The sequence below is a fragment of the Polypterus senegalus genome, chromosome 9, assembly GCF_016835505.1.
Source record: "Polypterus senegalus isolate Bchr_013 chromosome 9, ASM1683550v1, whole genome shotgun sequence".
Lineage (NCBI taxonomy): Eukaryota > Metazoa > Chordata > Cladistia > Polypteriformes > Polypteridae > Polypterus > Polypterus senegalus.
In genome coordinates this window covers 29,822,230-29,837,521 of record NC_053162.1, presented here as the reverse complement: position 1 = coordinate 29,837,521, position 15,292 = coordinate 29,822,230, and the positions used below count along the sequence as shown (strand labels likewise).

Genomic DNA, 15,292 nt, shown 5'->3' with positions numbered 1-15,292 from the left:
CCATAGAAGTTTTCAGATTTTATTATTATTATTCAACATTGAATCTCAGAGGATTTAAGTTGGCTTTTTTGATGCAGAAAATACTCTTTAATGTCAAAGTGAAAATTTGACAATATTTCTTCCTCTTAGGACTTTTTCGAGAAGAAGGAACAGATGGGAGTTACTTCCTTTTAGATGAGGACAATACGTGGGATGTGGAGGCCTTTCCCAACGTATCTTCTTCAGTGTTCTTCTTGTCACAAGTCAGGTATGTGTCGTGACCTCTAGGCTGGGCAACATCCATCAGCAGAGTGACTTCTGTCTTCAAATGGCACAAAGGAAGTGTGTTGGCAGTGGGTGTTGCTTTGACTCATGATAACTAATTTCATAGCCTTCTATTTCCACTAGTTTGCAATCACAAGCCCTTTGCTTTAGTTTCTAATTTTGAATTTTAAAAAACTTGATTTATCCATTTGTGTATCCATCTTCATCAGTCTGGCTTTAAATTTGTCTTGTTTCTGAATGAAGTGCAAGGCTTCAGGTGAATCCAAGTCAATGGTCCACTGCTATGTGAAATTAAATTCTGGTGGTAGTCTGAGCCAAAGCTGCACATCACTCTTATTGGCTGTAGAGCTGACATACTGTATGATGTGTTTTCGACAAAAGGAGGAGTGTTCAGAGTATAAGGATATGCCTTGCTTTGGAGGAAATGGGCACTTCTTATCGATCCGCCTTGTTTTTTAACGAAAGGCTGTCTTTACCCAAAATGAAATAAGCTTTGAATTCTGAGTTGTATTATTGCTTCATTGCAGATTCTACTTCAGAGTGCTTTCTTGCCAAAATATGCCCTGTGAACGGGAAGCACCTCAGGATGTTTCACATTTTTATCATATCAGAAGTGTGCTGCACTAAAGCTGAAGAAAGCAGCTTTCAATTCTTTGTGATTACTTGTATAAAAACTGGGTAAACATTATATAACATGTTAAAACAGACAGAAATGAACTCTTCCAGCTTCTGTGAAAGTGAATGTGTTCTACATAATCCAAATGATAACAAGGTCGGGGTTTAAAGTAATTGAACTGCTCATATCCAACTGTTCTTCTAAATTAACAAAGCCTTGACATCTCACAGACTTAGCATTCTGCGTTTGAATATTGTCTGTGTGGTGTCTACATGTTCTTCCCGTAGACCCCCCTCCCCAAAGAGAAGAGTGTTAGGTTAATTGACCCCTTGTGAGTGAATGTGGTCTTTGATTAGCTGGTGCCTAATCCATTCTTAATAATAATAATAATACATTTTATTTATATAGCGCCTTTCCCATGCTCAATTCACTTCACAGGGTCTTAGAAAAGCAGGGTATATAGTATGTAACATTGGATACAAATGTTTTCCTAAGTAGAACAATGAAACAGATAACAAAGCATTAAATAGAATAAAGAACAATAAACCGAGTAAAATACTAAATTCAATACTAAAAGAAAAACCTAACAAATAACCTAATTTGTGATATAACAGACACACAAAACATCCTGAGCACCGGGACAGAGAGGTAAACTGAAAGAAAGGCCAGAATGTTAAGTTAAGTTAAAAGCCTTCCTGAATAGATGAGTTTTAAGTTGTTTTTAAAAAGAATGAATGGAGTCAGCTGATCTAATTAATGCCGGGATGTCATTCCGAAGTGTGGGCACTATACAGCTGAAGGCCCTGTCACCCATAGAGTGCAAGTTAGTGTGGGGCACAGCAAGATTACCAGAATCAGAGGACCTTAGTAGGTGAACAGGAGCAAAGAGATTTAGAAGGTCACTGATGTAGTCCGGTGCCAGGCCATTTAAAGCTTTGTAGGTTATTAATAGAATATTATATTCAATCCTGTAAGACACAGGGAGCCAGTGAAGGCGACACAGGGTGGGTGTGATGTGCTTACTGTTGCTGGTTCATGTTAGGACTCTTGCAGCAGATTTTTGAATCAACTGGAGCTGTGATATAAGATTAGAAGGAGCACCTGCCAGCAGCGAGTTACAATAATCGATGCAGAATGTGATAAATGCACGGACAAGTTTCTCAGCATTAGAAAAGGAGAGGAATGAGCGAACATGGGATATGTTTTACGGAGGTGAAAGTAAGAAAGTTTCTTGATGTGGTTTATGTGGACGGAATAAGAAAGGGAGGAATCAAAAATGACACCAAGATTCCTTGCATCAGAAGAAGGTCTGATGAGATCACCGTCAAGAGTGACTGAAAAGTAGCTCATTTTCTTAAGCAGCGCTTTAGTGCCAAATTGCAGGAGTTTAGTTTTGTTGCAAGTTAATTTTAAAGCACCTTGTGCTTGAGGTGGCTGGGAGGTCTGCACCCCTAATTTAGATTAAGCAGGTTTTAGACTGCTGCATTAAGATGTCTCTTTCTGTTTTAATGCCATTTTGTGAAATAAGTTCTATGAATTCAATTTTCACTTATAACTCTCTTTAATTGGCGCTGTAATCTGAAGTCACTGTCCCAAGACCCTCTTTGGTTCATGTGGATTTAAATTATTTCTGTTCTGAAGGCTTCTGTCTTCAGTTCTATGAGACTCCCACCTCCAGAAAGATCTTAATGATGGTAAACATTTAAATAATATTAGTAGTTGTATTGTTGTGTAGTGAGTACAGTGACATTCTTATTTGCATGTCTAATCAACATGAAATATGCTGCCACTCTCCTGTGCCAAGATAAAGCAGAATGTATTAAAATACTTTTGTCCACTGCTATCAGACAATTCAATGCTTCCTCCCAATGTACTCTAAATTCATTCTGAAACAATATAAATTAATTAAATAATTGATTAATTAATTGGTTGGTTGTATTATCTGTCCTGTGAGTCTGTATCCTTGTTTTTTTATTTTTCTGCTGCTGAATGCTTCTGAATTTCCCCTTGGAAATAATAAACATTATCTAATCTAATCTAATCTAATCTAATCTAATCTAATCTAATCTAATCTAATCTAATCTAATCTAATCTAATCTAATCTAATTGAATCTATGTCATTTTCCTTGTATGTGTAAATGTAGTCTGTATAATAAAGTGGCTCCATTCATCCACTCATCTAAGATTGTTGAAATCAGGCCTGCAACTGTTAAACTTCACCTTACGCTTGCTGGGAGGAGTGGTGGTGAAGAGAGCAGTGTAGAGAGCAGAGTGAAGAGAGCAAGTATATTTACATTGCAGAATTCAATGCTGTGTTAAAATATCTTTTTATTCCCTTCAATTTGTTTAACCGATGGTCTAGTGGATTCTCGCACTTGGGACAGCACAGTGGCTCAGTGGTAACGCTTCTTCCACGCAGTAAGAAGACCCGGTCTCCCATCCTGGGTACTCCCTGTGTGGAGTCTGCATGTTCTCCCTGCGCCTGCGTGGGTTTCTTCAGTTGCTCTGGTTTGTTTCCTAGTGCATGTGGTGCATGCTCAATTGGCCCTGGTGTATGGATATGTGTGTTTGTTCACCCTGTGATGGACTGGCAAATGTGTCCAGGTTTTACTGGTGCCCCATGTTAGCTGGGATAAGCTCCAGCATCCCCTGTGTGTGACCCTGTTTAGTGCTAAGTGGATTAGAAAAGTGACACGACCTCACATGATAGTGTGATGTCACCATTGAGCTAAACCACCTGTCAGCACTTCTTGCCCTCTGCCTGTATTTAACATTCTTTATGGCTTTTGGATGAACTCTTGGTTAAGTGCCCACAATTAATAGTAATGCTAGCTTTCCCTTCTAAGTCCTACAGTATAACTATAGTTTCAGTCACACAGCTTATCAACAACAACAACAACAACAACAACATTTATTTATATAGCACATTTTCATACAAACAGGAGCTCAAAGTGCTTTACATATTAAATAATAGAAAAATGAAAGACACAATTATAAAACAAAATAAATCAACATTAACATTGAATAAGAGTAAGGTTCAATGGCCAGGGGGGACAGAAAAAACAAAAAAAAACTCCAGACGGCTGGAGAAAAAAATAAAATCTGTAGGGATTCCAGACCATGAGACCGCCCAGTCCCCTCTGGGTATTCTACCTAACATAAATGAAACAGTCCTCTTTGGATTTAGGATTCTCACGGAAGGGCTTGATGATGATGATGGTCACGTAGACTTCTTCCTTTTAATCCATCCATCATTGTTGGAGCATCATGAAGCTTTGAGTAGGTGGTGGTGGCACAGGCCATCACCACAAGGAAACCGGAAAAAGAAACAGAAAAGAGAGTAGGGGTCAGTACCGATTTTAGAGCCACCATGAATAGTTATTTTGAGGAAATTGAACATATAGAGTATAGAGCTTATTCACTTAAGAGCTACATCCTGTCTGAAACAAAACACACAAATTAAATAATATCAGTTTGATTTAATAAACTAAAAAAACTCTTAATATGTATGCCCCATGACACTGCTCATTGAGTGTAATGAGATTCCAAATGTTGTACTGAGATTAATTCTGCTCTTTTGAGTAGGGCATGTCACAGATAAATCTGAGGAAAACAGAAGTTGAAGTAAATTAAGGTTGAGTTCAAGCACAGGAGTAAACATGAGAGGAAAGAAATTAAGAGACTAAGCTAAATAACTTATAAAAACTAAGTGAAGAGAGGGAGCCTGACATCTGTGTTAAATATATTTCATAATAATGGAGGGGTCTCTGCGTGAATGTGCTTCTTATGATGTTGTCATAAAATGCCAATGATGAAAGTGTGTGCCATAGTATTTCTGTCTCTTTAAGGGGTGCTGTAAGATGCCACGGTGTCGATAGTATTTAATGAAACATTTCCTTATATTCAATCCATCTCTCCATTTTCAAACATGCCTAATTTATTCAGCTTAAAATGATAAACTTGTTGCAAAGCAAAACAAAAAAAAAAACTCTCATTACAGAAAAAAGAAAAGGTCAATTATATGATAAAATGGTGTCTCATCAGAGGAATACAGCCAAAGGTTGTAAACACCCACAGAGATCTGTCTGTAGTAATGGTGGTCTTGTTCCTTCTGGCAGATGAAAGTAATTTTGTCCTCAATTCTGCAACCTCATGAGGTGCCAGTCGGATTAACTGCTACAGATCTACGAGGATGGGCCTGCATTGTCTCGTCTGGAGCCTAACTCTCCATCTCTCCATATGGCGAAAAATGTGCTCGGCAGATCTGGGTAAGACTGAAAGTAAAATTTGTCAAGCTCTGCCTTGTATCTAAAACTAGGAATTGTGTAAATTGGCCATAATTCTTCATAGACGAAAAATCAGATATATAGTATGTTACAATTCAAAATTAAAATAAAATAGTAAAGTACATTTAAATGCAAATACAACATTTACTGTAATTCAGCAAAATTTATAAAGATTCGACTTGTATGATGTTAAACTCATTTATTGACATCAAAATTACTGATCAACTTATAGTTAAGTTTTTCCTGGGGTTTGGTTTTTGTTGTTTTGGAATAAAAGAGAAATACGATCATTGATAGTTAATGACATAGGCAATGGTGAATTGTGATAAAAGAGTTGCAATTGTGTGTCTCTGGACATTAATGGGTTCTGTCTCCACTGTAACTGCCCTCAAATGGCCAGAAGTAAAGCCATTATTATGCATGAAAATTGCTTGTTGGTTACACAGCACATTCATTTAAAGGTTCACTATAATGATTGCAGTGTCATTAGCGGACATTGGGGGGCAGTACTTCCTGATAGTCACCGGCACTTCCGAGTCAACTCTCACCCCAGAATTAATAAAAGTTTTTAAATGGCCACAAGTTGACAGGACAAACATAACACAGAGTGGGACTGAGAGTTTTTTAAAGAGGAGAGGAGGAAGCTGTTCCTCCTTTGTATAACAGCACAAAAAAATTACGATAGACCACTCAGGCTGTCAAGTTGGTTTGTATAATGTTAATAAAGACTTTTCCGGGTATGCTTGGAAGAGATAATGGCAACTTTAAAATGCTGACAGTACAGTGTGTATCACAGGTATTCACCCAATGGGAAGTTTTCAGATTTTATTGTTACACTACATTGAATCATAATGGATTTAATCTGGCTTTTTGACACAAATGTCGAAGTGAAAATCGATCTCTAAAAGGTAATCTAGATTAATTACAAATATAAAACACAAAATAACCAATCACATAAGTATTCACCTTCTTCAAGTCAGTATTTACTGTAGTAGAAGCACCATTAGCTGCAATTATGGCCTTGAGTCTACGTGGACAGGCTCAGTGTTGTACAACAATAAAATATAAAAGATTATCGGGTGGTCACAATCAGGTAGGGCTGGGCTCAGGTAGGGTCGAGTTTCCAAGATGTGGTCCAAAGCCACAAACGGGGAGAGGAAACAGTTGGTGGTTTCATAAGTGACCAGATTGGAGGATGTGAGGTACAAAGATTATTGCAACAAGTGAGGTGGGCAAATTGGAAAGCAATCACCAGCAGGGCTGTAACATGAGCCGACATGGGAAAGATTGCTCAGGCAAGACTGAGTTTCCTTGTTAGATCCACATACAACACCCTCCCAAGTCTCAGAAACATACATCTCTGCTATGGCACAGAGGAGAATTACTACCCAGCGTGCGGCCAGTATCGACACCATTATGAATGAGTCCTTTGAAAAATTAGAGATTTTGGAGGAACACGGATGCAAAGACCATTCTGTCAACATTCCAGCTGTAGATTCACTTCATCAGATAAAGCAGCCAGTGCACAAATCAGCCAGAAGGAGTTGTTTGTCCTGGCATCTGGGTTCGAGTGCAATTTGAGAGTGGACCTGAACCAACAGCTGAAATTTCCATGTGAGATCACTCTCATTCTCTTTTGAAACTGCACACACAAATAACTCGTATGTGCCAACCTGCTTTAAATGACACCAGTTGCACATGTGACCATGTCACTGACTGAGTAGTCAATTAAATTGAAAGGTTAGGCAGACATAATGAAGTGTATGTCTGCAACAATCTCGAGAGATTTCATGTACAAGTTTCAAAATAAATGCTTCTTTGAAATCAATAGATAGGGAAGGCATGATACGATGACAATTGGAGGAGGCCCTTTGGGAAATTATCATACTTCACAAATGCTGGTACTGTACATTTGTGTAAATATGGTGGATTCTAAAACAAAAGTTACTTCACATACAGACTGAAGGGGAAGTCATTATGAAGCATCTGAGAAAACTAAAAGATCTAAGTACGAAGTATGCAACTCACTAGTAGCTGCCAGAAGATGGTGTTCAGGCAGAGACTAGCACACACATTCTAGGAAACGCTGAATGTTTTGAAAGTGCTGAACAACAATGAACTCCTAAAAACATTCTAATTTGATGGATAATGGATTATAATATTTGTAACAAATCTTGTACATCACGTGATCGCTCCGTTTACACAGAGAAACCATGCGCTGTCCCCTAAAATAAAAGTATTTTAATGCTTTTTGGCTATGGGGAACATGCAGCTTTACAATAGTGATGATTTAGATTTGTCACCACCAACCATTTACTGAATTTTCCACCAAACCCTGAATGCCTTTACAACATGCGAGGTAATATGCAGATTTATACCCACCACTCCAGGGGCCTCATGTATAAATGATGCGTACACACAGAAATACTGCGTAAGAATGTTTCCACGTTCAAATCGCGATGTATAAAACTTAAGTTTGGTGTAAAGCCACGCACATTTCCACGGTAGCTCATACCCTGTCGTACGCAAGATCTGCGCTTGGTTTTGCAGACTGGCGACACCAAGCGTCAAAGCAGTGCTACTGTTCCTGTGTGGTTTCCCTTTCTTTTTCAGATCCACATCCCTGACGCGCTTTATAAATACACTGAAATTAACCGCATATTGTTTATTAGTTTAATGCATCTGATTGTAATTAACCTGTAACAATATAATGGCCCACAGAATGGTCAAACTATTCCAAATACAATAGCTGCTTTAGCGTTGTTACTCTCACTGCACCTTCTTCTTCTTTCAGCTGCTCCCTTTAAGGGTTGCCACAACAGATCATATTTTTCCATATTACTCTCACTGCACCACTCGGAGTATTTATATCACTGTATCTGAGTGTGAATCATAGATCTACAGCAGCTGATCGGAAAGAGAATTATCAGTATACAGCATCAAGCACTTGCTGCCTCAGCCATGCTGTCTATTGAACTGCTCTCACACGGCAAACTCTTCAGAGCCTTTCCTGTACGGACCTCGCGGTTCAAAAACAGTTTCATCCGAAGAACTATAAACGCACTCAATCAGTCCATCAGGTGCTCCTTGTAGAACTGTTTGTATTTGCAAGTTTACAGTGAGGTAATTGTACTTATGATACAGTTATAATATTGCACAACCTGAGCCACTTTATAAAGCGCGTATTTACAGATGATAATGATATCATTTTTAAGATGAAATGCAGCAAAATATATTAATTATATTATACAGATAAAACTTTAACTTTAACTTCACGGTGCCGCAGCGCTAGCAAGTAATTTGCGTTTCGTTCACGGATTGTTCCTGCCTCACGGTGTATTCTTGCTGTGGCTGGTGCGACACTGGAAGGATAGATGGATAGAATAATTAAACATTACGAAGATATTTCAATGTTCCTTAAAAGTTTTGAAGAATCGGCGTTCTAAGCTTACATATGGCTTAACATCTATTACAGAGCTGATTGTGTGGCGATTGGGTATTTGGAGAAAGAAAAGGAAGGACTGGAATTGGAGGTTAGTACATTTGAAAGAGACAGTACTGCTGCAATAAAGCATTTCATCGAAGGTCGCGCATGGCATGGCAAGCATCTTGCGTAAGACATTAACAATCACTGCACCACCGTGTTCCCATGTTTAATAACATGCTTTAACTCCTATCATCATGAAAACGATATCACGTATACATCTCAGTATTTTAATTATTCAGAGAGCTGTAATATCACAAATGTAATGGATTCTGCATCCTGTTGGAGGAAAAGAAAGAACGGAAGCACGGAAGCACATAGAGCACATAGAAGATCAAATACAAAACAAAGTGTTTAACGTGCTACTTTAGTTACGATGGGATTTAAGAAACTAGTATGAATTAAATGATTTTAAGATGAAGTTTATGATGTTCTACTTTAATGACAAAATAAACTACGTGATTAAAGTGGAAATTTAGAGATTAAAGTTGACATTTCATGGTTTTTTCACACTGTGTGCCTTTGTTTTTCTTTGTACCCTAATAAGCTTTCATATGACAATCAGATGGTGGGCTACGACTCGCCTTTTCACAGTGACTTTGATATCTGAAAACTTCTTTTTTTATTTCAGGCACTGTGTGACTTTGTGAACTTGAGCTTTCGAGTTTCTCAGACACTCTATGTCACTCGATCATCTTCCTTTTGTTGTTTATACCACTGTTTAAATCAACAAATAGTATGTTTTTCTTTGCCTCCACTTGGCATTCGCTGAAATTATTCTATTATCCCTCATAGTTTTGCCATTGTCTTTTCACAAAACGCTGATCTTAAGGGCTATTTATATTGATTTGCATATTCAAAGAGTCGTAATTCTGGGAGGAGTTGGGGAGTGGCAGCAGGGACGTGCACGTGCGTTAATTTCCACACTGACCAGGATTTATGTAGCAGAAGAACGTGGAAACTGGTGAACGCACAGATTTATGCATCTGGATGTTTTTGTGCGTAAGTACATTTCCGCTTTTGTGCTTAAGTCACGTCATAGTGGGAGTTCTATGCACTGCGTTATACATGAGGGCCCTGGTGAGGTAATGTTAAAGCAAGCTGCATTCATGCAAATTGGCACGCACATAAAGATCATTGCCCCCAGTATGGATGAGACCACATACGTGAATTGCAAAGAGATATCCCAGTATCAACACACGGGTGGTCATGGATGCAAACTGTACTGTAAAAGCCAGTATATTACCATAAGTTTAAGCAGGGCTGGACGGGCGATTGACAGAGAAATGTCACACAGGTACATTGAGCGTCTGCATTCCATCAACTCTGAAACATTTGTATTACATTTTTCAAGCCCAGGGAGGTTCAAGAAGGCAGGTGGAAGATAAGTAGGGTACAGCACACAATTCTGGAAGATGTCAGGAACACAGAAAGAGCAAACACTACTACAGAAACAGTGCTGGAATAGCCGTGGCTAATGTTGTTAACTCTTACTTTACAAGGCCATAACAGCAAGAAGGCAATTCTTCTGAAAGTATGGCTGTGGATGATATACTGTTCAATAAACTTACCTGTTATCAGACTTTGTCTCATTCAATGTATGTGTTTTGATATTTCCATCTCCAAGCTTATTCTTGTTCTTGTTCTTATTTTAATGGTGATTGGCAAACAACAGTTTGGTGCATTACCGTCACCACCTGGTATGGAGTGTGTTCTCAATACTGTATTCTCTCACTCAACTTAGTGTCCTTCAGAAATTGAATTATACACCAATAGCATACATACCCTGATTTCTTCTACAAAATATCTTCCAAAATAAGATTCATTTTCATTTCCCTGAGGTTTTCTACCAAAATGCTCTTATCCTCGTTATAACTCTGACATCATAATATCACATGTTCTACTGTTTCTACCTTTCTACAATATCCACATAAGTTGGTATGATGTTTCCCTATCCTATAAAGTGAACTGCTTTCATTACAGTATTATTCTTGTTGTGAAATGAAAACAATTAGAACATGAAAATGTTAGAACAACCTAGACGAGAACAGGCCATTCAGCCCAACAAAGCTTGCCAGTCCAATCCACTTAATTCTTCCAAAATAACATGAAGTCTAATTTTATGCAGCTTAATGCAATGTATTACCTTATTATATTTTCCTTCTTCGTCTTCTTCTACTATTAATTCAAATATTTATTTGTATTATTATTATTATCTTTATGGTGAAGCCTTAGTGTTAGTATTAGACAAACTACAAAATGAGTGCCATTTTGAGACTCAGGGTGCTGTAAAATCAGGATGTCATTCATTCTCAAATGTAAACTTCAACTTCTAGCTAGGAGTAGGTGTTGGATGCTTCATAATTTCTTCTCATGTCCTACTCTGAGGTGAGGTAAATTCTTATCCTAATTGGACATTTTATTGCACTTCCTAGGAGAAATTCTGTGATGTTTGGTAAATATAGGTGCAGGTCTGAATATACTTTAAGGCCTTGAAATTCTCCATATGCTTCCACACAGCTATATTTGAATTTTTTTTTTTTTTAACAAATTGGAACTTCAAGAGCAGACATTTTCTGTGGGTGCTTCTTAGGGAAACTTCTAAAAACAAAGGAAAAGAGAATATGTTTGAAAAAAGGAATGGTAATTTTTTCGGCAAAACAGAGGCTTATGTCCTAGCTAGTCGTGAGTGAACTTTAAAGAGGAACTTAAGCCGATCAGAATATTTATTTATGTGCTCAAGAGCTGATTGTGTCTCTCATTCATTTTCTTTGGTTTTGTTGAAATGACAAAAGGCTTTTTTTCCACTCATCCTCTGCTTCGTGTTTAGATTGGTATCCAAGCAACAGGACGCTTGAAGATTTTGTTTTGGGGTAAAAAGAGAGAAATGGAGACACTACATTAGGTTTGCTTTCTGCAGCACCATTGATAATTAAACTGGATTTTCTTTGTTTCACAGGTATTATCTAGTTTTCGTGTGTGAATAAGAGATTAAAATTTCTGTCTCCGTGTTAAATCCATTGGCTTACTTTCACAATAAGTCAAAGCATTCTTTATATTCGTAATGAACAAGAGGATAGACCATCTGTGGTGGAGCTTGATTCTTTCTGGGGTCAAGAGAGATGCTTAGTACTACAGCAGTACGATGTGTCCTAACAAGACTACATTGTTTTAATGTGAACTCTTGCTCTGTTTTTCAGTGTTTACCTCTCAGCCAGCTGACCATGTTGCCCTTTTAGATGAGCCACTCGTCATTTCGTGTGTAGCGTATGACACAAACCTTCACAGAGATGCTGTCGTCAACTGGTTCAGACACCAAGATGGGGCTCAGCCTGGCTCAGATTGGGAGCATATTCGGCCCAACAATGGATCCCTGTTTTTTCCCAGCTTGCACATGAATGATCTCGGGACCTACACCTGCCAAGCAAGTTCAGGGATGACCACTGCTAATGTTACCTTCACCATTTACCAGGCCTGTATGTCACTTAACAAGGACATGGTCACTTTTATTGTGTATGACGGCATGTAATTAATTTGTGATTGTCACACGCTCTGATGTTTTATTATATTGGATGGAAGCGCAGAGAGGTCAGTACAGCTGGCTCACAGGTTACAGCTGCCTGTGTGACATTTGCATCCGTTCTCTGTGTCTACCTGGGTTTTTCTTTGGGCCATTTGGTTTACCTTCATCAAGTTACTGTTGTACAATTTATGTAAGCTGGTATAGTGTGCCCTATTATTAAGCTGTAACTTCCCATCGATTCAAAAAACAGAAAAAGCAGGTGGAAAAAATGGGATGAATGTATAAAGTTTGGGTGCGTGAATAAGTGTGTTCCATGATGGACTGGTGCTGCAGCCTGGGCCGGCTCCTACTTTGTGTCTTATGTTGACATGATTGGCTCCAGTTTACCAGAACTAAGTAGTAGACATGTCTTCATGTAGAATGAAAATAAAAAAAAATTATGATATAATACAAGCTAAACAATATTAAAATTGTCCTTCGGGAAAAATAAATCTCATTTTAACGCATGTCACATAATACACACATCAGTTATCCAGTCAAGCTCGGAAAATGGATGACTAAAGCAGGATGTGGGTATTGTATAGCTGGAAAGAGCCATACAAACTTTTATTTTATTATAGTTTGTATCATTTCATATACAGTATTAGTATCAGCAGCGAAATGGAATACTTAAAAATACCTAAAATAAAAATAATAAAAAGCAAACCATGATAATGTCCTTCAATAAATAAGTAGCATATCAGAGATATTTTGGAAAGGTTCAATGTATTTAAAGGTTGAGAACACGTTTTGAAATCCAGTACAAGTGTGTAAACACATGAACTGTCACATTTGATATTAAAATGCTTCATTTTTGTGACACCAATTAAGCCTTAAAACATTGTATGGTCCTTAGAAACAAAAGTGTGCTATGCAAGAATAAACTGAACTTAAAGAAAGATCTCCATTATGCTCAGATATTTGGACTTATGTAAATATACACACTAATCATTTTATATACCCAAGCAGCCTTTCACAAGCCTGATGCACCACATACTGGTCCAATGTCCTTTTTAGGCAAATCCTTTCTGCTTTAGGAAGAATCACAGTTTCCTCAAAGATCAGGCAAATTCACAGGAGGGTGTTGCTTAGCATTTATTTAATATATTTGTGCTTTTTGCCAGCTCTAAACTGGCATGGAATGAATGATGGCGAGTCCCCTGCAATGTACTGACATCCTTTCTGGGGTTGTTGTCCACCTTGTGTCCAATTGTTGGCAGGGTAGGCACCAGGTGTCCTTGACAGTGAACTGGATACAACATGGATGAGCTAGAAAATGGATGGAAGGGCGACTTTGAGGTTTTTCTGGTGTATTTTAAGTGTTATGTAATTGACTTCTGTATCTTTTTGAAATTAAATTTTATAGCTAAGGCAAAAATTCATATATACAGTGCAGATGCATGGTAGCTACTAGAAAGACACAGAAGAGGCAAAAACGTATTGGAGTCTTATATAGGGGAAAAGGATAAAAATAAAGCTGTAAAAATGACTGAAACAGTTCAAAGAGTCTGGGTAGGGCAGTGGTTAGTACTCCTGTCTCACAGATCCAGGGACCTGGGCTTAGCCCCCACAAATGGTAGTTATTGTTGGTGTGCAGTCTGACTTCATGGACCCTCGTTTTCCACCCACACTTGACCAGATGTACTTGTTAGGCCAATTGCCATTCCATATTGGCCATGGATGTGTATGAGTGAGCTGTGCAATTGAGTGGCACCCTGTCCAGAGTCCATTACTGCTTTACACCTCACGTTTCTGGGATAGGCTCGGGTGATACTAAATTTGGATAAGCAAGTTTAAGAATATTATGTTATGTCAGTGAAGTGCTATGCTATTCTCTACATTTATGTAAATAAAGAAACTCTTTTCTTTATAGATATGGACCCTGTGCTTTATGGTCCGACATCACAGACTGCAGTCTTAGGCCAAAATGTGTCACTCGAATGTGTGTCTGGTGATGGTCGCCCTGCAAGTCTAATCATGTGGCAGAAGGATGGAGAATGCTATACTAAAGGAGTGCAGATTCAGGTAACAGTAAGACATCTTCATATCTGAAACAATGGACACTAATGGGGGCCAAGTTAAAACGGTTATATTACAACTTATTTTTGTATAACGCTCTTCATTGAGTGCAAGCGTAGCGCATTTTGAGCAATTCTCAGTTAAAATACAAGTAGAGATTATACTCATTACTAAATACAGAACTGGTACGCATGTAAATACAGATTTGTTAATACACAGAGAACAAGGCAGAAACTGATTAAACATAAACAGACACCAACAAATATCTGTCCATTAATTAATTGATGAGCTATAGTCAGTTGACAATGGAGGACATTAAAATTGCAAAGCGTGTAAGCCAAAAATAAAGTCACAATCCTGGAGACCTCAGCCAGTTTGCCACCTACCTGCTCCTGGGTTTTCTATAGTGGAGTCTGTGCTGGCTGTCCAATCTAATGAGACAAACTTTCCATCTTATGTTTCCAATTCTCTGTCATGGATGGCCAGGGACCCTGCACAGTTGGGACGCCAAGATTATGGAATGACTGGGGTAGAGAGAGTGGTGAGGGCATTAGTAACGAATTATAAATATTGTATTACTTATATTTTAGTACAAGATGACTAACAAACAGAGATGCAGAATGCACAGCTAGTCAGCAGCTCTAGTCAGGGTATGCTAACCTGAAGTTATGCATCTTCAGCCAGGATTTATAAGCTGAGACTGGAGGGGCATTTCCTATATTAGCAGGAAGATCCTTCCATAGTTTCAGGGCCCTCTAACTAAAAGCTCAACCATCCACTGTTATTTTATCAATTATTGGAATCTTAAGTAGTCTGGCATCTTGAGGTCTTAATGTGCACTCTGGTTTGTAAATAATGATAAGTTCAGATAAGTAAGTAGGGTCTTTAAGTCTTTATATGTTAAAGGAGGGATTTTGAAACCAGCCCTAAGGTTAACTGGAAGCTGATCTTGATAACTGGAGTTATGCGTTCATTTTTTCTGGATGCTGTAAAATTCTTGGAGCAGCATTTTGAATTATCTGAAGGCTGAATAAAATGGTTTACTTTCTATAGGGTGATGT

General features: G+C 38.2%; 1 protein-coding gene across 1 annotated transcript in view; it reads left to right on the top strand.

Moving 5' to 3' along the window:
- The first annotated feature begins 200 nt into the window (after positions 1 to 200).
- The window catches only part of LOC120535455, a 135,079-nt gene continuing 119,987 nt past the window's right edge, over positions 201 to 15,292 (top strand). Inside the window, exons 1-4 of the mRNA XM_039763332.1 lie at positions 201 to 247; positions 4,999 to 5,148; positions 11,851 to 12,126; positions 14,086 to 14,237. Of these exons, the coding sequence (XP_039619266.1) occupies positions 5,073 to 5,148; positions 11,851 to 12,126; positions 14,086 to 14,237 (504 nt within the window). The 5' untranslated portion in view covers positions 201 to 247; positions 4,999 to 5,072. The remainder of the gene's footprint in view (positions 248 to 4,998; positions 5,149 to 11,850; positions 12,127 to 14,085; positions 14,238 to 15,292) is intronic.